The sequence below is a fragment of the Balaenoptera musculus genome, chromosome 20 (genome assembly GCF_009873245.2).
Source record: "Balaenoptera musculus isolate JJ_BM4_2016_0621 chromosome 20, mBalMus1.pri.v3, whole genome shotgun sequence".
NCBI classification, from domain to species: Eukaryota; Metazoa; Chordata; class Mammalia; order Artiodactyla; family Balaenopteridae; genus Balaenoptera; species Balaenoptera musculus.
The window spans coordinates 44,543,096-44,565,693 of record NC_045804.1 but is presented as its reverse complement, the minus strand read 5'-3'; the positions used below and the strand labels follow the sequence as shown (position 1 = coordinate 44,565,693).

The 22,598-nt window shown below is 61.2% G+C and overlaps 2 protein-coding genes across 6 annotated transcripts; one reads left to right on the top strand and one right to left on the bottom strand.

The window, feature by feature from the left end:
- Window positions 1–892: 892 nt before the first annotated feature.
- GIT1 (GIT ArfGAP 1) lies at window positions 893–16,401 on the top strand. 4 transcript variants are annotated; one of them, XM_036835571.1, is made up of 22 exons: window positions 1,053–1,174; window positions 3,156–3,303; window positions 6,694–6,827; window positions 7,288–7,400; window positions 7,522–7,627; window positions 8,158–8,375; window positions 8,461–8,555; window positions 8,892–8,934; window positions 9,568–9,672; window positions 11,053–11,101; window positions 11,560–11,632; window positions 12,212–12,309; window positions 12,713–12,824; window positions 12,953–13,086; window positions 13,195–13,347; window positions 13,459–13,689; window positions 13,780–13,833; window positions 14,023–14,109; window positions 14,244–14,317; window positions 14,423–14,605; window positions 14,739–14,802; window positions 14,992–16,401. In XM_036835571.1, exons 4-22 carry the CDS (start codon window positions 7,288–7,290, stop codon window positions 15,202–15,204), a joined length of 2,205 nt encoding a protein of 734 aa, XP_036691466.1. In that variant the 5' UTR covers window positions 1,053–1,174; window positions 3,156–3,303; window positions 6,694–6,827; the 3' UTR covers window positions 15,205–16,401. The 4 variants fall into 4 exon arrangements, with proteins under 4 accessions (XP_036691467.1, XP_036691468.1, XP_036691465.1 ...); XM_036835572.1 differs by lacking the exon at window positions 3,156–3,303 and having other exon boundaries at window positions 893–1,174; XM_036835573.1 differs by lacking the exons at window positions 3,156–3,303; window positions 9,568–9,672 and adding an exon at window positions 10,835–10,861 and having other exon boundaries at window positions 894–1,174.
- A 403-nt stretch (window positions 16,402–16,804) lies between these two features.
- On the bottom strand, window positions 16,805–20,790 carry TP53I13 (tumor protein p53 inducible protein 13). 2 transcript variants are annotated; one of them, XM_036835278.1, is made up of 7 exons: window positions 20,582–20,790; window positions 20,321–20,389; window positions 20,044–20,085; window positions 18,272–18,400; window positions 17,935–18,135; window positions 17,269–17,824; window positions 16,805–17,182 (listed from the first exon to the last, which is right to left on the bottom strand). In XM_036835278.1, the coding sequence occupies exons 5-7, from the start codon at window positions 18,097–18,099 to the stop codon at window positions 17,070–17,072; spliced, it is 834 nt and encodes a 277-aa protein (XP_036691173.1). In that variant the 5' UTR covers window positions 18,100–18,135; window positions 18,272–18,400; window positions 20,044–20,085; window positions 20,321–20,389; window positions 20,582–20,790; the 3' UTR covers window positions 16,805–17,069. The 2 variants fall into 2 exon arrangements, with proteins under 2 accessions (XP_036691173.1, XP_036691174.1); XM_036835279.1 differs by lacking the exon at window positions 20,582–20,790 and adding an exon at window positions 18,896–18,996 and having other exon boundaries at window positions 16,845–17,182; window positions 20,321–20,350.
- Between the last annotated feature and the right edge of the window lie 1,808 nt (window positions 20,791–22,598).

Sequence of the window (22,598 nt, the reverse complement as noted above, 5' to 3'; positions counted from 1 at the left end):
TCCAGGGGTGCACCCACGTGCGGCCTGCGCCTTCTCTCCCTGCCCCCCCCCCCCCCCCCCCACCTCCAGTGAGTCTCAGTGTGAAGTCCAGGAAGAAAGGCCACCACAAAAAAGGTCCCTATATGTTATATGCACACGCCCTGGACACACACACCCCTGGTGGCTTAGAAACACCGTTGACATATACAAGACCGATGTGAAGTGGATATTACTGCACACAGGCACAGTGGTCACTCCTCAGGAGGTCTTCAAAAAAAATTGCCCAGATTCTTTCCTCTCTGGATGAAAGCATGGAGGAGGAATAGATGTCTTTTTAGCCCGGTGGCAGGGGATACACTGCATGACCTCTGGCACCTGGGCGCCCATATTGCTGGCGGTGTGCGCAGTCAGCAAGAGTGTGACCACACATACACCTGGACACACAGAGGCGGACTCATGGGGGACCAGGATGCACAACTCACCCCAAACAGAGACAGGTACCCTGAACCACAGCGGGTACCCTGAACCACAGCCCCTTGATGAGGAAGGGGAGCCCGGGCCTCCAGCTCCTTACTCTCTTCTCTGATCCCCAGGGTTCATTGTCCCCGGAAATTAAGGGGATGGGGCTGTGAGGCAAACTCACACCGTCTGGGGACAGGGGTACACCGGAGCCGAGGCCTGGGCCTTAGGAGGCACTGCCGGCTCTGGCCTGGCGGCGGCCGTGGCCCCTTTAAACGCCCCCGCCCCTTCCCGCCCGCGCTCTCGGCTTCCTTTCTCCGGGAGGCGCGGCAGGCAGGGCCTGGCGGCGGGGCGGGTGTGCAGTCTGCCCCTCCCCCGGTGGGCCGGGCCTGCGCTGCTTCCTGCAGGAGCGGCCGGGAGCCGCGCAGGGGGCGGAGAGAGCGAGCGGCGAGCGGCGGTGGGGCGGCGCGGGGCGGTGCGGGGCGGAGGGCGCCCGAGGGCGAGCGGGCGGGCGGGCACGGCGGGTTCCGGGCCAGCCCCGGGGGCGGACGGTTGGCCGGGCTCGCGGAGCCTAGCCGAGGCCTTGCCGGAGCTGGGCCGGGCTGCAGGGGCCATCGCCGCCCGGGCCCGCCGCCCGCGCCCCCCACGCTGGCCCAGAGGGCTGCGGCCGCGTCGCCGCTGAGGATGTCCCGGAAGGGGCCGCGAGCGGAGGTGTGTGCGGACTGCAGCGCCCCGGGTAAGCGGGTCCGGGTCGGGGGCGGGACCGCTCACCGAGGCGCCGCCGGGCGGGCGCCGGGGCCTGGCGGGAGCGCCTTGCGGGGCCGGAGGGCGGGGCGGGGCCGGGCCGGGGGCTGCGGCCTCCGGCCTCCGGTCTCGGCCCCCGCCCGGGCCACTGCGGAGCCGCGTCCTTGGCGGGAGGGACGCCTGGGGGGCCGCTGTTTCCTCGCGTCCGTGGACCGGCGAGGAAGGACATTCCCAGCGCCGCCTCCCACCCCTCAGTATGAGGGAGGAGGGCAGCTGGCTGCCCCCGCTTCCATCTCAGTATCCAAACGGAAGCGCCAGCCTGGGGTGGCAGGAGGGCTGTGGCAGAGGCCGGCCGGGTTTAGGAGGTGGGGGCGAGTGTGGTTTTGTGTCATCTCAGTGCCACCCCCGCGTCTTGCACCTGCTGCTCGCATGGTCTGCGCGCCCGCTGGGGTGGCGGAGGGCAAGGGGCAGGGAGCTGGGCAGATGGGCCAGGGGGGCCTGGGTACTGTTTCCTCGGGATCAGATGAGGGGGTGGCTACTCCTAGGAATCCCTGCCCCGGGTTCCCAAGGCTCCTCGCAGGGCCTGGTGTTCAGGGCCACCGCGAGCCTGGGCATCTTCCCTTGAGGCGTCCCCAGGCCTGGTGACTGGGAGCAACGAGACAGCTTTTACTGGGTTCCAGTAAGGCCTACTTGGAAGGTGAGCTTGGCGTTACCCCAGCCTGGGCACAGACCCCTCCCCATCCCCTAGCCCAGTTTGGCCAGAAATGGGTAGGGAGCAGTGCCGAGGGGTGCCTAGATTCCTGGGATCCACCTGGCTTCCTGGCCTGCCTCCTGGCTGTATTTACCATGGTGTTTCCCTTCTCCTTCCCAGCAGAGTCAGGTCCAGGCTGATGTGAACCCCCCCTGACCTACTGAGGAAGTGAGGATCAGTGACCCAGAGAGGCTGCTCCCTTCTGATGCGGGAGGACACTGCCAGTGATGGGGCTCAGCAGCTGGCCTGGGGAAAGGAAAGCCCTGGCCCTTGACCGTCTTCTTTTTAGAAAAAGCGCCATCTCCCTGGGAGACCTCGGGGGAGGATGGGGTTGTCTGTGAACCTCTGGGCACAAAATAAGTGTGAGAGTGTGGGGTGCTGTTTTGTGGGCCCGTAACTTCCAGCCACCCTTTGGACAGGACCAGGACCCCAACAGGGAACTGTGGGTGCCTGGCAGAGGCACGGTGGTCTGGGTGGTTTTGACCCTGAGGCCTCCTCTCAGGGCATGTCATGGTCTAGAGGGCCTTGAAGAAACTTATGGGGGCGGGCGAAGGGAGGAGAGAAGGGGTGTCCTTACCCCTGATTAGTTAGAAACTCTCTCTTTACCTCAGCTGCAGGCAGGTCTGGGGATGGAAGGGCTAGGAGGAGAGCTTGCCTTCTGTATGTCTGTCCAAGGCTGTTCTGCACCTCTGCTGGGCAGACGTAGCAGTGGGGGGAGGGCAAGTAGGACTGGGAGGGGGTTGCTTAGCAGACACTTTATCAGGGAAGCCTGGATTTTGGTGTTGTCTTTGTTTCCAGCTTACTCTGTGACTCATGGCAAGACTTTCCTCACTCTGGGTCTCAGTTTCCTCAACTCTTGAGGCAAAGAAGTTGGAGTAGAAATGGTTTTTGAGGACTGTTCCATCTCCAAGTCTGTGGTCCTGATTCTGGGCCAGGGGGACGCTGGGCAGCATTAGCAAGGCAGTTGTCCTTTCTCTGCTGCATTTGACTGTTTGGCTGGAAGCCTCTGGATGTCCAGTGGGCATGGGCAGGAGTGGTGTGTATCTGTTGTGTTGGGGTGCCCAGCTCCTACCCCCAGTCCTCATCCCACAGAGCCATTTGTGCCCCCCTGGAATCTCCTTTTCCCCTGATCCAGAATACAGATCAGGAAGAGGCAGGTGGTGAGGTCAGGATGGTGAGGTGTGCGGGGTGCTGATGAAGTCTTGCTCACCCCCCACCCCAGCACCTAGCATGGTGTCTGGCACATCGCAGGCATTCTTCAAGTGTCTGGATGCTTCTCAGGACCCCAGCTGACTCTTTGGGGCTACCCCACACCCCGACCCTATGATGCACGGAGTGGCATTTTCAGTCTGGGACCTGTAGCAGCCCAGGTAAGAGGCTTGAGGGAAACCAGCAGTTTGGAGCCCAGGCCCAGAGCCACCTCCTTGGTGTGTGCTTCCTACCCAAAGTCGTAGGCTTCTCACTGTGACAGGAGCCCTGCAGTCCCAGCCCTAGGAGTGGGGTCGTGGCCTTTTTGTGATTGGTTAATTTGCAGGGTCATGGAGGTGAAAGGTAAGATGCAGCCTGACCCCAAAGGGCCCTGTCCTCCCTCTGGTCGCAGGCCTGGGCACACGGGACAAGTGTGAGTATGCTGTGAGACGGCTGGGCATAGCATGGCTGCTCTGGCAGCTGGTGCCACCTCATTAGGCACCGTCTGTGTCCCTGCCTGCCTTGGGAATCCAGGAGAGGGCCAGGGGTCGGGGAACCCTGGAGAATGTGTTTCCTGCCCCTCCACTCACCCTGCCACACAGTCCCGGCTTCTCTCTCAAGGGCCTGCTCCTCACGCCACAGGCCTTCAGGCAGCCTTCCCGCTTTGGCAGCCCCAGGCACAGGCGTGAAGACCTCAAGATGCCCATCCTACAGGCACCTTGAGTGAGCAAGGCTGGCCACCAGCTAGGGACATTTGGGAACCTGCAGGCTCATTTGTCTTCATAATATAGATTGTGGGGCAGGGTGAGTGATGGGCTTCTTCTTTTACTGAGGTATAACTCATGTACAGCAAAGTGCCTCTTCCTTATTGTTCAGCCTGATAAGTTTTTACTTGTGTATATACTTGTGTAACCACAACTCCGATCAAGAGGTAGAGCATTCCTATTACTCTATAGGGCTTTCTTGTGTCAACGCCCCCCAAAGGCAACCGCCATTCTGACCTCTATCCCCATGGATTACTCTTGCCTGCTTTCAAGATGGTGGGCTTCTCTCTCTTGTCTAGTGAGGATCTGGTCCCTAGATCAGAAGAGGCTGGCTCCGGGCCCTAGAGGTCACCAGTGGCCTTGGTTAGTGACATGTATTCACCTTAATAGAGGTCTCCATGGGGTTGGTGCTGGTTAACATTATCCCAGGACCCCTCCTGCCACTTGCTCACACATACCAGACGCCCCCCCGCCCCACGACTGAGGCAGAAGCCCAGGGGGAAGGTTGGCAGGATACTGAGGAGGAGACCACATCCCCTAACCCTTATGCCCCCTATCCCTTCTGCCCTGAGTTTGGTCCTGGAAGCCTTTTTGGGGGCAAGGGTCCCTTAACCTTAAATTACAGTAGCCATTTGACTTTCAGAAACCCTTCCTAGCCCTTTGGCTTAGGAACTGGCCTAGGTGGGCCTTGGGGGCTCCTGCTTGGGTAGGCCCAGGCCCCTTGGGCATAGGGAGTAGGTAGTAAGGTGACCCATCTGTGTCATCCAGAACTGAGCTGGCACCAGTGTGCCCCAGACCAGGACAGTGTCCCCCTGCCCACCCTTCCTATTTCAGGTCACCGTGGAAGAGAGGGAGAACCCCTCCCCCAGGCTGGGAGAGTGCTGAGCAGAGCCTTGGACCCCTTTTCCCAGATCCTGGTCACTGCCTCATTCAGGGGCTCACCATGTCTGGTCTGGATATCTGGATATCTGGCCAGCCTTCCCAGGTCTGGCTTCTCCGGTAGGGCCATGGGCTTGGGGTGGAGGCCTTAGAGCTGCCCATTTATGATCCTGGCCTGGGCGGCTCCCTACTGACAGGAAACCCCACCATTTCAACAAGAGGAATTTAGGCTGCGTCATTTCCAGCTTCCTGCCTGGGCTGGCGGAGGTAGCTGGCAGGCAGACCCCTGACCCAGTGGTGTTTGGGAGTGGGGGGGAAGGAGCTTTCCATGCCTGGGGGGGGGGCCTCACCGTTTGGGTAAAGCCAACACTAAAGTTTGCTCTAGGGCTCCCCCTCTTGGCACAGATGGCAGGTCCCTTCCTCGTGGGCCCCTCAGCCTCCGAGGAAGGTGTATGGCGGGTACCTCCTGCATCCCTCTGCCCTGTTTTGGGGGGATCCCTAAAGAAGTCCAGACCCAAAGAACTGAGCCCTCCCCCTTTCACTTCCTGTTTCCATGCCATGGAGGGGACACTCACCACGGCAGAGCTCAGGCTGTATCCTGACTCGGTTTCCTCACAATTCTCTGGCGAACACTGGCAGAAGTCCTTGCAGGGAAGGGTCTGAGAATTGCCTTCTGGTTGGAGAGGCTCTCATTACCCCAAGCCTGTCCCCTCCCCTAGTGGGGGCCACTCTGGACAACGTGAGCACTAGGGGCGAGGCAGGGAGCCAGTCCCCACCCCCTCACTCCACGCCGGGACAGGGCTTCCTGAGACAGGCCGGGGGCCTGGGCAGAGCCCAGTGTCCTGCGAGAGAGGCTCCCTGCCCCCACTCTCCAGTGGCACACAATGGCTGCTTTCTCCCCCGTGACCTTTCCGCAGCCTGAGCTGTACGCAGCTGTCTCCTCCCCCTCTCCCAAGGGGCCTGGGATGGGTGGCATCTCCCCTGCCCTGGAGAAGGACCCCAGGAGTTCCCATCCTGCTCTGGTCCCCCTTCTTGCTTCTAAAGTTCACTTCTCCCCAAGGAGTGGAGAGTGGCTCCCATGGCCCTCGCCCACTTGGGGCTGCAACAGCAGCTGGTGTGGACATGGCATGGTCTCTGGCGTCTAAATGCCTGGGTTCACATCCCAGCAGTCCCACTCATTAGCTGTGTGCCTTTGAGTAAGCACCCTAACCTCTCTGAGACGCTGCTTCCTCATTGGTAAAGCAGGGGTAGCATTTCCCACCTTGCCTGACAGTCATTAGAGGTACCATACTTATGGCACCCAACTGGTACACAGTGGGTACTCAGTCAGTGTTAGTTCCTTTGCTCCCTCCATCTCCCTTAAGAGGGGCTCCAGCTCACCCCATCACTGTTGGTGTCAGGAGACTCGGTCATGAAAAGGGCTCTTACCTGCCAGGATGAGGACAGAGGCGGGAGCCCCCAGAGGGGTGTGATGGGTCAGGCAGGTGAGCCATTGGTTCTAAAAGAAGCCTGAGTGTAGGAGAAATGTGGCACTGACCCGGACACAGGAGTGCATAGAGATGTGTGGCATGCAGTCCTTGGGGACTCCTGCCTCCCTGGGGCAGGGCTAGGGTCTCAGCCTTGTTCCCTGGGGAAAGGCTGTGGAACTGGTCGCAGTGGCTGCAGGACAGGAAGCTGTGCCCGCCGAGTAGGCCCTGGGGACCACACCTCCCCAGAGGGGCAAAGACATGTAGGAAAGGGCTTGGCTCTGATGGGAGTCCCTCCCACCTCCAGAGCTCAGCGTCCTCATCGCTGGTCCAGCTCCCAGAGCCTTGGGGGACTGAGTGAGCAAATGTGCGTGGAGTTCTAAGCGTAGTGCGGGCCCAGGGCCGTGTTCAGGAGGCCTCGCCGGTGTCTGGCTGTGGCTGACCCTTCCCCCCACCCCGGCAGACCCCGGCTGGGCCTCCATCAGCAGGGGTGTGCTGGTGTGTGACGAGTGCTGCAGCGTGCACCGGAGCCTGGGACGCCACATCTCCATCGTCAAGCACCTTCGCCACAGCGCCTGGCCCCCCACTCTGCTGCAGGTAAGGGCTGTGCCGGGCAGTTCTTCCCTGCGGCGTGTGCTGAGCGCCAGCACGTTTCCCCCCGCACCCACATACACAGCTGTCTGGATCCCGCAGCTTCTGGGGGCAGCACCCACCCAGGGCGGAACCCAATCCTGACCCTCTCCACCCGGGCGCCGGCCCACACGGAGAGGAAGCTTCCAGGACGGGAGTCACACAGACCTGGGCTCTCACCCCAGCTCTGCCACCTAGTAGCTCGGCCACATAGTGTTGAGCTTAACATTTCAGAGCCTTGGTGTGCCCACCATGTCACCCTAAGTGCTAAGCAGGACCCACATCCTTGGCTGGGATGGCCTGACTGGGTAGGGGTGCAGCGGTGCCGGGCACACAGTAGGCCTGTTAGTACTGTGTCCAGCCTGGTGCTCGGAGGTGTTCCCCAGCGCGCAGTGGGCATTCTCACTCTGGCACTTCTTCCTTACAGATGGTGCACACACTCGCCAGCAACGGGGCCAACTCCATCTGGGAGCATTCCCTGCTGGACCCCGCGCAGGTGCAGAGCGGCCGGCGCAAAGCCAACCCCCAAGACAAAGTCCAGTGAGTCGGGCTCGAGGGCTGGTGCCTGAGGTTGTGCGCTCAGGGGCAGGAGCCTGGGAGGTGGCTGGGTGACTGGCCTCCCCCGCTCTGCTCCCCATTTCCTCCTGTGTGCTCCATGTAGCCCCATCAAGTCAGAGTTCATCAGAGCCAAGTACCAGATGCTGGCTTTTGTGCACAAGCTGCCCTGCCGGGACGACGACGGAGTCACCGCCAAGGACCTCAGCAAGGTTTGTGGGGCCCCACAGTGGAGGGCTGGGCCTCTCCTCTCCTCACCCACAGTGCCATCACCACTGAGCCCTAGGCCCCCAAGGCAGCCAGGTCAGGCAAGCATGGTGGGCACGGTGGAGGGACGAGATTGCGTGGTCAGGCCACTTGTGAATAAGGCCCCTCCGCTCCCAAGTGGACACACGAGGCTAAAATTCTTCAGCTGCCACCCGAAAGGCAGAAAACTCTGGGCAGTTTCTGAGCCTCCCAGAGCCTTGGTTTCCTCATCTGTAAAATGGGAAAGAAATAGCATCTACCACAGAGTTAACAGCTGTTATAAGCAGAGCACGCTGCACGTGGTAGGTGGTGACTGACTGCAGCTGTGATTAATGGGCATGAACTCCTAGTGGGAAGCCCTCTGCCCCACCAACAACCTAACTTCAGCTGGGCCCCTTGGAGCTCGTAGGAGTCCCAGGCAGGCCTGGACTAGGTGCCGCTGGAGGTGGGAGGGGCCCCCCACACACCCGTTTGTGGCACACTCTGCTCCTCACAGCAACTCCACTCGAGCGTGCGGACAGGAAACCTGGAGACGTGTCTGCGCCTGCTGTCCCTGGGTGCCCAGGCCAACTTCTTCCACCCAGAGAAGGGCACCACACCGCTGCATGTGGCTGCCAAGGCAGGGCAGACGCTGCAGGCCGAGCTTCTCGTAGTGTACGGGGCTGACCCTGGCTCCCCTGATGTTAACGGCCGCACACCCATTGACTATGCCAGGTGAGGGTCTGCTGAAGGGTGAGGCTCGGGTGGGTGTGGGGAGCGGGCTGCGGCTGTAGGGCTGAGCCATGCCCCCTCCCCACAGGCAGGCGGGGCACCATGAGCTGGCGGAAAGGCTAGTCGAGTGCCAGTATGAGCTCACTGACCGGCTGGCCTTCTATCTCTGTGGACGCAAGCCGGGTGAGCAGAGTGTGGGGCGGGCTTGGCTGGGCCAGGCAGGTGGGACCCAGACACACCCCAGCAGCAGGTGCCATGGTGACAAAGCCGGCTGGGGAACAACGTTGCTAGGCAACTGGCTCCTGTGAAATTGCTGCAGGCTCTGGGCTGCAGCGTGTTGGGGTAGGGAGTGGGGGTGGGCGTAACTTCCAGCCAGTTCCCAGGGCTCTTGGGGGTGGCCTGCCCTCCTCCCTTCCCCTGTCATTTCTGGGTGCCAAGCCCTGCTCATGGCAGTGAGGTGGGCTCCCAGCTGCTAAGGCCACCCAGCACCAGTGACTTGGCATTTTTATTTTTATTCAGATCACAGGAATGGGCATTACATCATCCCACAGATGGCTGACAGGTGAGTGCCCACCTGATGCCCCTTCCCAGAGGTGGCTGGATGCCCTGTGGGTGCCTGACCCCCAGAGCTGCCCCCACCCCCGAACTCTTCAGCTTTAGGGGCCTGGGACCCCCGCCCCCACTCCCCTTCGGGGGCTGGAGGCACAAGCATATTGCAGTCCTGTCCTCACTCCCTAATGCTGGGCCCCAAGGCAGGTAAGAAATGTTGACTCAGCACACAGCCAGCACAGCCTAACCCCCATGGCTGTCAAGCACGTGGGGTTTGAGTACAAGAAACGGCCCCCCTAGGAGCAGCGGATCACTGAGTTCTGTTCCCAGTGGCACTGACCCCAACTGTAAAATCTTTAGACAAATTTTTGCTCTTCAGTGAAAAGGTGGTGGGCCCCGGGAGTTTGACTAACTTTGGGATTCTGCCAGGCCTCTGTGGTGTGCTCAGAAATTGGGCAGGGGCTGCGGGCCCAAGGCCAGTAGAGGTGTTTCTGCCTCTTATCCAAGAGGCCCCAGGAGCCCAGGCTGGGTTGGGGACGCTCACCCAGCTCACAGGATGGATGCTAGCGCCACCTGGTGGCTGCCCGCGATGGCCAAGCTGTGCCTGCTGGCCTGGATCTGGAGAGGAGGCTCCCTCCCTCTCTAGAAGCCAGTGTGGCCAGATGGGGATGGTCAGACCTGGGCACCTCAGATCCCTGAACGCCCAGATCTTCTCTCTTCTGAGACCCCAAGACTCCCCGCTACTTTTCTGGTCTGATTTTGCCTGGTGTGTCTGCCTGCTTACGTGTGTATTGTAAACGTGTTCTCAATGAAATGTTAACTGACCACCTTCCCAGTGCCAGCTGTTCTTGGCACTGGACCCAGAGGTAACTCAGGCGTGATCCCTACCCTTAAGGAGGTCACAGCCAAGAGGGGAGGCACCCTAGTCAGTTGTAGTCCATTGTGGGGAGTGCAGCAAGAGAGGCAAAGGCATAGACGTCAGAAATGCTGCGCCAGGAACTGCAGGCAGACTGTGTAGCTGAAGCATGTGAGAGGCAGGGAATCCCAGGAGCAAGACTGGAAGAGAGACGGGGCAAGAGAGTGGCTGGTCCTGAGCCCCGACAAGAGCTGAGACCACCCCAAGAGCAGAGAGGTTCCAACACGGATGTGTGGAGTCTGCTCTGCCACTTACTGGCTGTGTGGCTTCAGGCAGGCTTCTTAACCTCTCTGAGCCTTAGTTACTGCTCCTGGAAATAAGGGTGACTGTACCTATCTTTCTGGGCTTCTGAGAGGATTAGATAAGAGAGTGCATGCAAAGCATTTAGCGTTTTTATTTCGTTTATTTATTTTTTTGGCCTCACCGCGTGGCTTGCGGGATCTTAGTTCCCCAACCTGGGCCCCCGGCAGTGAGAGCACCGAGTCCTAACCACTGGACCGCCAGGGAATTCCCTAGCATATTTTTAAGTGAGCTTTTTGTTGAAGTGTTCCATACATAACCTGTTACTATTGAAAAGTCCTAAGGCCAGGGGTAGCGCAGCCAGATGTGTCAAGAATACTTTGGCTTCTGGGTGAATAAAGGGTTGCAGGGGCAAGACTGGAAGCGGGAAGATGGATGAAGAAATGTTGCAAAAGACCAGGCAGGAGGATGGAATGGCAGAACCTGGGGAAAGCCTGGCTAGGGCTTGAGGGTGAGGGAGGTTGCAGGTGACTCCCAGGAGCTGCCGCTGGTGCTGGGCAAGTGGGTCACTGAGAGGAGGAGCGAGCCGGCCGAGGAGCGGGCTGGGGGGAAGATGAGTTGGGTTTGGTACACTTTGGGTCTGGCATGTGCACGGAGATGGGTCTGAGCTTGACGTGGGAAGGCGTTTGCTGCCCTGCTCGTGGGTAATTGCTGCCTCTGTCCTGTTCTTCCCTCTGCTGCCTTCCTCTGGACTTAGATCGCGGCAAAAGTGCATGTCTCAGAGGTATATGGTGCCTGCTCGGGAACAGGCTCTGGAGGTTGGGTGGGGCAGGGAGGCACTTTGGTGTTGAGCACCTGGGGTGTCGTCTCCCTGGGATCCCTGCATGTTTGGGAGGTCACTGGCAGGGGCCTGGCCACCGCTCATGTCTGGCCTCTCCCCTCTTCCCCATTCCCCTCTCCCTCCGTCATCCACAGCCTAGACCTGTCCGAGTTGGCCAAAGCTGCCAAGAAGAAGCTGCAGGCGGTGAGTCTACTCAGACAGGCCCCTAAGGCTTGGAGCTGCCCTCCATCTCTGACCCGCCTCCGTCCCTGCGATGGCGCCCCCTTTCTCTGACCTGGTGCCCTTTTCCAAGTCTTGGACCTGCCCCTCACTCTAGTCTCCTCAGTCACCTGTCCTCCACCTCCACACCCCTCGCCTTTGACCCTGGCTCTGCCCTCCTAAGGCTCCCAGGGCGCGTGGCGCATCTCTAGCTACCTGGGCACTAACCAGTCTGCTCTGGTCTCCCTCTGCCTCTCCCACCTCGGAGCTTGGCAGACAGACCCCTACCCCAGTTGCCAGTTCTGAGACTGGGGGGAGGGCTGGGCGGCACAGGGGACACACAAGTGGTTTTCGACATCTTATAAGATCCCGGTGAGCTGGCTTGGTTGGCACTGGGGGGCCAGTTGATCTGACAAAGCCTGGGTCCCCGTCTCCGCCTCCAGCTCAGCAACCGGCTTTTTGAGGAACTTGCCATGGACGTGTATGACGAGGTGGATCGAAGAGAAAATGACGCTGGTGAGCCGGGAGGGGATCAAAGCCTTGGGCGGAGGGAACAGAGCACCTGCCTGCTGGGGAGGGGCTGGGACCTGGTGTGGCTCTGGGGTCCTTTTACTGGGACTAGGAAGAGGTACCGGGGGCTGGTCTGCTCGGCAGGCCTGCACGTAAGCCCTGGCCAGCTGTGAGCCCAGCCAGGCAGGCAGAGCACGCTGAGCTGGAGGCCGCCAGCCTGCTCCTCCCCCAGCCCCCTGGACTGGGGCTCCTCTGCTCTGGCTGCCTCCCACTTTGGCTCTCTCCCCAGCCCCACTCCGCCCCCTACATCCCTTCTTCCTGGCCACAGCCAGATTCCAGCCCAAACTCCCGGTTGGGGCTGGCGGGAGGGAGTCGCCTCTTTCTGTTTGTCAGTCCCCAACCAGCCTCGCCCGGCCTCGCTCTGACCCAGCCTTACTTCCCCTGTCCAAAGACCACCCCTTTCTTGAACACCAACACTCGGTGGGCATGGGGAGGAGCTCGGAAGGCTGTGCTCCTTGCTTTCCCACCTCCACCCCGTGGGCCTGGTCCCCGCGGACCATCCGCTCCCTGCCCCTCCCCCCCCAGTGTGGCTGGCGACCCAAAACCACAGCACCCTGGTGACGGAGCGCAGTGCCGTACCCTTCCTGCCCGTTAACCCTGAATACTCAGCCACGCGGAATCAGGTGAGTGGGCTGGACGGGGGTGGGGGGGGGGCCCTGGGGCGATGAGCTCCCCTCCTGGGGTCACCAGCTCCGTGGGTCCTGCCCTTCGTGGCAGGCTGCTGTCCAGGCCGAGCCTTCCCCACTCCTGGCCCCGCTGGCTCTGGGATCTGGGGAGGGGAGGAGGCTGCTTTTTGGAGCACTTAGTGAGCAGCCCCTGGGGGGGTTCCAGCCTCTTCCTGAGAGCTCCCCTAGGCACCCCAAATCTGTGTCATTCCCCACCCCCTGCCCTGGCCCGGCCAGCTGGGCTGGCACGTTTTAGCTGTGGTTAAGTCAACTGTCGGGACAGCCTGGCTGCTTTGTCCCCATCCCCGTGCGTCAGCCGTAAGGGCCTCCTCACGCCAGCCTGGCCCTTTCTGCCTCCCAGGGGCGACAGAAGTTGGCCCGCTTTAATGCTCGAGAGTTTGCCACCTTGATCATCGACATTCTCAGTGAGGCCAAGCGGAGACAGCAGGGCAAGAGCCTGAGCAGCCCCACAGGTGGGAAGGGTGTGGATGGGGGCGTGGTGGTGGGCACTGTTCCAGGATATTCTCTCTCATGGCTCCCTTCTGGGGGTGGCATGACAGATGGGCCGCGTGAGCCCTGAGTGACAGGCCTGTGCCCTCAGACAACCTCGAGCTGTCTGTGCGGAGCCAGAGTGACCTGGACGACCAGCACGACTACGACAGCGTGGCCTCGGACGAGGACACAGACCAGGAACCCCTGCGCAGCGCCGGTGCCACCCGGAACAACCGTGCTCGGGTCTGAGCGCTGCCCCTCCCCACGCCTCCACCAAGGCCCTGCTCCATCCTCTCATAGCTCGGGGCCTCGGGGACAAGGGGGCTGACTGTCTCACGTCTCCTTCTGCAGAGCATGGACTCCTCAGACCTGTCGGACGGGGCCGTGACACTGCAGGAGTACCTGGAGCTCAAGAAGGCCCTGGCCGCCTCCGAGGCAAAGGTGCAGCAGCTCATGAAAGTCAACAGCAGCTTGAGTGATGAGCTCCGGAGGCTGCAGCGGGAGGTGAGGATGGGGGCCTGCCAGGGCCCCAGTGCGGGGAGGAGTTACCCCCTCCTGGAGGTGGTGGTGCTGCCTGGACCCTCCGGAGTGTCTTGACGCCATTCTCACTCTCAGATCCACAAGCTGCAGGCCGAGAACTTGCAGATCCGGCAGCCGCCAGGGCCAGTGCCCACAGCCCCACTCCCCAGCGAACGAGCGGAGCACGCGCCCATGGGGCCTGGCGGGAGCACCCACCGCAGGGACCGCCAGGCCTTCTCCATGTATGAACCGGGCTCTGCCCTGAAGCCCTTTGGAGGCCCACCTGGGGATGAACTTACCACCCGGCTCCAGCCTTTCCACAGCACCGTGAGCTGCCTATGGGCCTCGGGGTTGGGGGTGGAGACAGGGTTGGGGCCACTGCAGGGCCCTCCATGACGCCCACTGTGCCACCCCCAGGAGCTGGAGGATGACGCCATCTATTCAGTGCACGTCCCTGCTGGCCTTTACCGGGTAAGCAGGGCCTGGGGGAGGTGGGTCCGTTCCCACAAATAGGTTGTGAGCCCCAGCGGGTGCCAGGCTCTATGCTGGACGCTGGGCACAGGGATGGCTAGACACACACGGTCCCAGCCTCACTGCAGGGAAGCTGCAAGGTGGGTGGTGGGGAGGAGGAGACTGACTCCAGCCCCGCCTGGGTTTCAGGTCCGGAAGGGGGTGTCGGCCTCAGCTGTGCCCTTCACTCCCTCCTCCCCACTGCTGTCGTGCTCCCAGGAAGGAAGCCGCCACACGGTAATGTGCATCCCCAGGGCCCGAGGGATGGGCTGAATGAGATGTGTGCTTGGGAGGTGAGGGGGGAGGGGGGAGCGGGTGTGGTGTCTGTGAACGTGCACCTTACCTGCCACCCCTTCCCTGTACCCCTCCAGAGCAAGCTTTCCCGCCATGGCAGCGGCGCAGACAGTGACTATGAGAACACGCAAAGTGGGGACCCGCTGCTGGGGTGAGGCCCCTGGGGGAGGGGGGTGAGTGGCCCCTGAGCGTCTGTCAGGGTGTAGGCAAGCGGCCTCACGGTTGGAATGCCTCCCTCTCTCCTCTCTAACCCCAGCCTGGAAGGGAAGAGGTTTCTAGAGCTGGGCAAGGAAGAGGACTTCCACCCGGAGTTGGAAAGCCTGGATGGAGACCTTGACCCTGGGCTTCCCAGCACAGAGGATGTCATCCTGAAGACGGAGCAGGTCACCAAGAACATTCAGGAATTATTGCGGGCTGCCCAGGAATTCAAGCATGACAGGTATGGAGGTGGGCAGAGGCTCGTATGGGCTTCTGGGGTGTTGCAGATGGCAAGAGAGGGACCAGTGTTCCACTGTCCCTGGGAACCTTCCCTGAGAGCCCTCCTCCTAATTTACCCTCCCTTCTCCCCATAGCTTTGTGCCCTGCTCAGAAAAGATCCATTTGGCTGTGACTGAGATGGCCTCTCTCTTCCCAAAGGTACAGGGGCCAGAGAGGGGAGCAGGACTGGGCGGCGCCTCAGGGTGGGACAGGGCCTCAGGGCGGGGCAGGTGTAGAGAATCTGACGACTGCCTGAGTGGAGACATGGACACACTGGGCCATATCATAGCTCGTGGTTTGAAATCCAAGGCCCAACTAACTACCTCCGCCCTCCCTCCCTCCCTCCAGAGGCCAGCCCTGGAGCCAGTGCGCAGCTCCCTGCGGTTGCTCAACGCCAGCGCCTACCGGCTGCAGAGCGAGTGCCGGAAGACAGTGCCCCCGGAGCCTGGCGCCCCTGTGGACTTCCAGCTGCTGACTCAGCAGGTGATCCAGTGCGCCTACGACATCGCCAAGGCTGCCAAGCAGCTGGTCACCATCACCACCCGAGAGAAGAAGCAGTGACCACTCTCCCTGCACCCTCACCCGCACCCTGGGACCTCACTGGCCATGGGAGCTGGGCCACTCCAGACACTAATCCCCACCCCAACAGAGCCGCTGGCACAAGTGCCCTTAGTGCTGCCACTCTCACCTGGCAGCCAGGTGCCCTGGTGCCCGTCCCCCTTGAGCCCCCAAGGATGGGGAGATGAGGTGGCAGGAGCTTCTGTCCCCTACATTCCATGCACCTCTCCCTGTACATAGCATCCCCTCCCCCTCTAGTGTGCCGGGGCCTGCAAGGTGTCACTCCCAGCCCCTTGCCCTCTGGGGCACCCTCAGCAAAGGGTCGGGTGGGGACACTCCAAATGGGGTGGTTCCCTTACATGCACCCCACCCCCATGAGCCAGTCCAGCCCTATTGGGGGCTGAGCGGGGGCATCCCCCCTTGTACATAATACCTGTGGATGTCCCCACCCTGTAGCCACCAGCCCCCTGCTGCTCTCCTTCAATGCCAAACGGCCCCAGCCTAGGGCACAGGCCCCACCCTGTGTTCCTGGGGTCCCCAGCAGCAAACAAACACTGGAAAAGTCTTTTTTCTCTCTCTCTCCTCTCTCCCACCCCTTAATTTTAACGTTGTGGTAACTGAGTGTCCCTGCGTGCCTGCGTGTGAGTGTGCGGGGCGGCAGTGCCGTTCCGGAGGCCTGGCCCATCGGGAGTTTTGTGAGGGGTGAGGGGACCAGAGCAGTGGGACCCGTGTTGGGCATTGGCCCCTCTCCCCCATCCTGGGGCCAGGGACTGCCGGGGTAACCAGCTGGGGTCCTGCCCTCTGCCTCCCCTCATTGTTCCCCCCACTCATACCCTTTCTCTATGAACGTAAAAGGAAAACCACTTGGCTCCATCTCTCTTCCCCTCCCTTGTGGAGGGGGATTGTGCTGGCTGGGGCAGAGAACTGAGCACCTGAGCCTGGGGCTGGCTCCCCGGGGTCCCTGACTCAGCTGAGAGCCCCCTCCCTGTAACCTCTGAGAAGCCAGTGCCTGCGGTGTCTGGGTCCCTGGAGCCTGGGCTGCAGCCTGGGAAGGCTGAGAGGCAGATGGCAGCGCCCACCAGCTCCTCTCCCCGTCCCACCTCTGTCCCAGGGGCCAGGCTCTACCTGTGTGGTGGTGGTGGGCTGACTGTCAAGATGTGTGTCATGTACATTTGTATCAAAAATAAATAAGTGACCATGTGCCCTTTCTGATGCTTAGGGAACTGTGGGAGGGATTGGGGAGGTGGCAGACCTGAAACGGAGAAAGACCAACCTGGCAAAAGTAGGAAGCAAGTGAAGACCACGACTCTTCCAGCCCCTGTACTTGAGGGAAGGGAAGCCCCTGTCATCTCTTAGAGGAGTCCTGGAAATAACAATGTTTCAGTAAATACCACCACCATCCCCACCACCTGCTCACCCCTGGTGGTGGGAGGGGTCTATCACACTACTAAACCCCAGTGTCTGAGGCCAGGTGGGCAAGAGGAGACAGGCCAGCACGTGCCCAACTTGATATTGTAAACCCCCTACCTCAGACGCGACCTAAATGGCCTAGGACAGTGCCCTGGGTGGGAGTCTGTCTGTGTGGCAGATGCACAAGCTTAACTCCAGGCTCTACTAAAATAATTTAATAAGAAAAACGGAGTTTTTGCAACGGAGGCTGAGACAGCTCCTTTTTCTCTCCTCCCTCTCCCCCTCCCCATCCCTCCCAGCAAACCACACACTAAGGACCAGCCCTTTTGCAGCGCTTAGGCAGGACTGCGCCATCTGGCCACCAGGGGGCGGCCCTGCGCGCGGTCCACGTGGCGGAGGTCGCAGCCTCCCGGCGGGAGGAGGAGCCAGACCTGCCACAGTGGCAGGGCTGGGGCAGGTCACTCGGAGCTGTCCCCATCCGGGCCGCTGTCCGGCGTGGGTGGGAGGAGGGGTCTCCGGCGGGAGCGCTTGACCCGGCGAGGGGGCATCAGCAGCCTCCGCTTCAGCACCGCTATGGGCAGGGTGGGGAGCAGTCAAGGGCAGGGAAGCCATGGGGAGGGGAGCGGGGCGGGGCAGGTGAGGAGGGGAACTTCTCACCAGCCACTGTGTCCTGGCTGTCCACTGTGGGCTCCCAGTAGATGCTCTCCCCACGCCTGAAGTTTCGGTGCAGCCGCGTGCAGAGCGTGGCCAGGGTGAGCAGCACCAACAGAAAGGTCAGGGCCATGGCAGCCCAGGCGGCCTCCTCTGTGCGCGGGGTGGGGCCCCGGGCTGCCCGCGGAGGCGCTGCTGCCCGAGCGGCCGGGGAAGCCTGACTTGGACAGGCACAGACCCCTGGGCTGCTTTGCCCTTTGGGCACCTGAGCCTCTAGCCTGGAACTGACATTGCTTCCAGGCCCCCCAAGCAGCAGTGGGCCGGTGGGCACAGATGGGGCATTATCCCTTGCACCCTGGGGTCCCAACATAGGCTGCTTGGCCTCCATGCTCCGTGGGGAAACAGAGCGGAACCTCAGGGCTGAGGGGGTGGGCTGGAGACCAAGGGCAGCCCGCAGTCCACGCCTCTTGGCACCACTAGGAAAGAGCTGTGTAGGCCCTCTAGATGCCACCTCTACGCCTGGGGGCCTCCAGCTCCGCAGCGTAAAGGCCAAAGCCGGGGCCTAAGAGGAGAAGAGACAGCGGTCACCCTTTCCCTGCCCAGATTACCCAATGACACCACCACCCTGGGCCACCAACCCAAAGACCATCAAGCCCGGCCAGCACCCCTCACCTGCACGCACCCTCTCCGGCACAGCCTCCCTCTGCCCGGTGCTGGCACCAAGGGATAGGGCCCAGAAAAACTGTCAGAGCGAAACCATGCTTTCTCCTTCTTTTGCTTCCGCCGCCTCCTCCTCTTCAGCCAGTGGGCAGCCCAGGCTGGCTCTACCCATGCCATCTCCAGTGCCACCCCCCATGCTGCCAGTACCAGGGGCTATGAAAGGAGGTAACTGTTAGAGCTAAGACAAAGATGGGGAGCAAGCAAGAGGAGGCCCTGAATTCCCCTTGCCCTGCACGTGGGGCTGCAGCCTCTGCCAGTGCCAGACAACCACCTTTCAGCAACCACTTACCCGATCCTGGGTGAGGCTGGAGTCAGGGGTCAGTAAGGGCTGGGCCACGCAAATGTGGGCCAGGAAGGCAAACTGGAGCTTCAGCCAGGGGTGGGCACAGGGATGGTAGAGGAAGCTGACATCCTCAGCCTGGAGGAAAGGCATGGAGACATCAAGCCAAATCCCTCCCTAAGAATCCCAAGTTCTCCCATCCTGGGGAGCCAACTTAAAGGGACTCCCAGGATGGCCAGATGACCCTTCCACCTTCAGGGCTCAGGAAAGGACAAAGGGCCCTAGATACTGGCGTGCACCCCCTCTTGCCTCTGAGCATTACTTTCATTCCCTCCTCTCCACGCACTGCCACCCCTCAAAGCTCACAACTTCTGTGACAGCAGCGTGTGAACCCTGCCAGACCCGACCACACTCTGTAGCTATATTTCTCTAGACCTGCCACAGTGGCTCTACGGTTCCCAGTTCTAGACTGTAAGCACTCCCCAAATAGAGACCAGCTCTTCTATGTATTGACCCCATCTATAATTCAATCTCATCTCCCCAACGCATCCAAATACAGGGCACAAAGCAGCAGGTGCACAATCTCAGGATGGAACACTTCATCAATTATTAATTATTCTTGATTGAGCTGACCTGACGCTCAGCACTTGTGCCAGATGCTGTAGGAGATGCCAAAAGAGAACTCCTGGACTCCCGCTTGCAGGGAATGCAAAGGAAACTCAAGGGGAACAGAACTAACGCAAATGAAAAGAGCAAACTAAGAAACTCAAGTGATTAGTTGTTAAATTACAAGAGATAGATTATAAGCATACACAAATTTGGAGAAGGTGATGAATAAATAAGGGCTCATATGATCAGGCAAGGTTCTCAAGAGAGAGCTGACTCCTATGCTGGGCTTGAAGATGGATGGGGATGGATGGCAGGAGGGCAGGGAGCTGCCCCCTTCAAGTCAGGATACGGCCAGGTGTTGAGGGGAATAAGCAGGTGAAAAAGTACAGCGGGTGTGAATTAAGCCTCGAACTCATATGTGTGGTGAGCAGACCAACAAGACGAGAGGAACCAAAGATGTGGGGAGGTTGGACGAGGTTTACTTAATGAGTAGAGCTCTGAAAAAACTAGACAGGGGAGTATGGCCATGATAAGGTGAGAAATAAGGAGCCACTGGTTTCTGAACAGTGGAATGAAAGGGTTGTTTGGGAAAAGGAATCAGGTAGGTGGCATGAGCTCTTTTGCCTGGAGCTATTACAAGGATCAAAAAAAACATATTTCAGAAGGAAAACCAAAGGGACAGAGAAGCTATCCAACCACTGCAATGAAAATAGGCAGCCACACAAGGTGAACCCACAGTTTGGTTGGTAACCTGAGGTACACACACTCCTGACAGCTTCCTATTTTTCCAAAGTGCTGTCCCATCTATTTGTTAACTCTTCATGGGGAGGGACGTTACTAATAACCTCTCTTACAGAAAAATGAGGCCCAGAGAAGTCAGGAGACTTCCAAAGTCACACAGCAGAGCTGGAGCACAGGTTGTTTTTTCCTACTACCCTCAGAGTTTCCCTTGCAGCCTCCTGCCCACACAGCCAGCTACTGATCAACAGGATTCCTGACAAGCACTGCAGAGGACCAAGGCCTGTGGCTCACTGTCCGGGGACTAAGAACGTTGCCTCTTACTGGGGGGAGTGATAAAGAATGGAGCTGGTGAGCAGAAAAGGTGGAGAAAGCCTGCGAGGAGCTCGCTGTTTACAGTGCAGACACTGAGGATGCCTCCTGCTTGTACTTACCTGCCGTGGACTCACCCGTGTGTAGGTCACTCTTGGCGACACCTATACAGGGGGAGAGAAGAGAGCTTAGAGCCCCCGGGGGACTCTGGGGGGGGTGGGGGGTGGAGAGAGGACAGCAGGCCCGTGACGTTACGTTGGAATGGAGACGTTGGTGACTTGAGGGCCGGAGGAACCGGCAGAGGTGCTCAGAGGGTGGCTGTGGAGGGTGCCGCGAGGCCAGGGCGGGACTGGGCTGCCCCTTCACACTCCTCTCTCCCACCGCCCTCCAGGCACCCACCTGTGGGGGCAGAGGCCACAGGCCCTCGGGACAACGGGCTCCCGCCTCCTCAGCCGGCTCAGCCACCACCTGTGGGTTCAAGGCGCAGAAGAGCTGGGGCGTTTGGCCTCGGCGCGGGCTCTGCCCTCTCCCTCCCAGGCCCAGCCCTCCAAGGGGAGAACTCCTAGTCTCCTCTCCGCGCGCCACTCCTTCCAGCACGAACTTTTGGCAAAGCGCTTTGAGATCCCGGGCCGAAGGCTTCTCGGGAGCGGGTCGCCTTACCTCACTGGGACCCAGGAGCCCCGCCAGGGCCGCCAGGAGCAAACAGTTGGGCGGAGCGAGGGAGGCGCCATCCCGGCCCGCCCCAGCACTGCCCGCAGCCCAGCAAGCCAGGGAGCGCGCGCCGCCTGGCCCTGCCCCCGCGCACCCACGCCGCCCGCGTGCCCACGTAGACCCCGGGCTCGCGCGCGCCGTCCCGCCCCGACCCCAGACCGCGCGCCGCGACTCCCCAGGCTCGCGCGCCCCTCGCCTCGCCTCGCCCCGCCCCCGCAGCTCCGGCCCACTCTCGCCGGGTCCCCGCCCCGCCCCAGTGCCCGCCCACAGCCCGGGACAGTGCGCGCAAGCGTCCTCAAGCCCAAGGCGGAAAAGTTCGGAAGCCGGTCTCTTACGCGCCGCACTGCGAGGCAGGCGGGACCACCTCCTTCGCCCGGGCACTCGTCTCAGCGGGTCCTCCGCGGCCCTGCCGGGCGCAGCTGCAGCTCCTGGGTGGAATCTTGGAGCGGGGAGGAGGGCGGGAATTGGTATTCCACTGTGAACTGGGTGGCCCAGGAGGGGAGACGGGTCCGCTCCTTCGGCAAACCCGCTTCAGACTTATCAGTGTGACCTGCATCTAGAAGAGGGACAGAAGCCTGAAGTCCGAGCTGCAGAAGGAAGAGGGTCCCCACTCTAGAGCTACACCTTCATGCCATCCCACTCTTGCCCTCGCAAATAGCGCCCGAACCCGGAGGAGTCTCCGAGGGTCGCAGGCCTCCACGTTCCCCAGACCCAGAAGTCCCAGGAAGCTGGAGCCGGGCTGGGGGCTGCTTTCTTGCCCACGTCCTCCTCCGCTTTCGTAATTAGCCCAGCGGGGACCAGCAGATGCCCAAGGAGACTTTGGTCACCGTGAGGTGGAGTCACAGGCCTCGCCCCCAGCAGGGAGCGCTGGCCAGACGTCACCTGCAGCGGGTGCCCGCTCTGCCGCCCTCTCCCCGGTGCCCTTCTCCTTGGCCCGGCTCAGGATTTTGAGGAAAGACGGGAAAGTGGGTGGAGGGTGAGAGTTGAAATGCCCAGCCCAAAACTTTGAAATAGAGCAAGACCGTCTCCCACATAGCTGTGACTTGCAAGGGGTATTTCTTACCCTTCCCCCATTCCCCGGTAATTGCCAGTTATTGAGCTGATGAAGGGACTGCCATCTATCCCCTGCCACGGCCGGGTCGCGGGGTGATAGGCATCCCCCTCCAAGGGCACCTGAGTGCGTCTTTTCCTCCAGCTTATTCTCGGAGGTTTGGGGCTGTTTCTTTTGGGAAGTCCTTCCTGGGGAGCGGTGTTGAGGATTTCCTCTACCTGAAGCCAGGTTCCAGGGGAGCCCCACGCTCCCGGGCGGATCGGCACAGCGCACTAATGCAGGCAAGGGAACGAGCATTCCCCGGCACTCCAGCCTCCCGCTGCTAACCCGCGGTCGGGACACGACGCCGGCCCTGGCCCTCGCTGGCCCTGAGCCGGACCCCCGCCCGGCCGGGTTATTGCGCAGTTGCGGGGTGCCCGCGGGGCCGAGACAAACACCGAGGTCAGAGAGCACAGCCGAGCCCGGCGACGGAGGTGCGGGTGGTGGCTCCGGCTGCACTGCAGCCACCCCGCGGAAGCCCAGGAGCCCGCGCCGGGAGCTGCGGTTTATTCACTTCTCCCTTTTGCTACTTCTCAACAGCGGCCCCTGAGGGCGCAGCGACGCAGGTCTCCCAGGTAGCTGCACACCCTACACACCACGCGGGACGGAGGGGCGGGGGCAGAAGATTCTGAGACTCATCCCCATCCCCCAAGCCTCGGTCTCCAAGTCTCCCCACTTCTCCGCCCCCCACACCCCACTCCTCGGCTTGTTGCCCTCCCCACTCCCTTCCGCCTCGCCGGCGCGTCCTCGCTCCCTCCCCGTGGCCTCCGGTCCTTTCACCTCGTGCTCCTGCTTGTCGCAATCACTGTACAAAGGGCCGTGGGCGGGAGTAGGGGGCGGGTGAGGGGAGCCTGGACCGAACTGGCTGCCTCTGCG

Bases quoted from the DNA above. Each gene is read 5' to 3' on its own strand.
- GIT1 (XM_036835572.1), top strand. From the start codon at position 1,123: ATGTCCCGGAAGGGGCCGCGAGCGGAGGTGTGTGCGGACTGCAGCGCC. The intron at 8,556-8,891 runs GTGAGCAGAGTG...ATTTTTATTCAG, and splicing joins TCTCTGTGGACGCAAGCCGG to ATCACAGGAATGGGCATTAC. The intron at 14,110-14,243 runs GTAATGTGCATC...GTACCCCTCCAG, and splicing joins AGGAAGGAAGCCGCCACACG to AGCAAGCTTTCCCGCCATGG.
- TP53I13 (XM_036835278.1), bottom strand. From the start codon at position 18,099: ATGGCATGGGTAGAGCCAGCCTGGGCTGCCCACTGGCTGAAGAGGAGG. The intron at 17,825-17,934 runs GTGAGGGGTGCT...TTCTCCTCTTAG, and splicing joins GCCGGAGAGGGTGCGTGCAG to GCCCCGGCTTTGGCCTTTAC. The intron at 17,183-17,268 runs GTGAGAAGTTCC...CCCTGCCCATAG, and splicing joins CAGCCAGGACACAGTGGCTG to CGGTGCTGAAGCGGAGGCTG.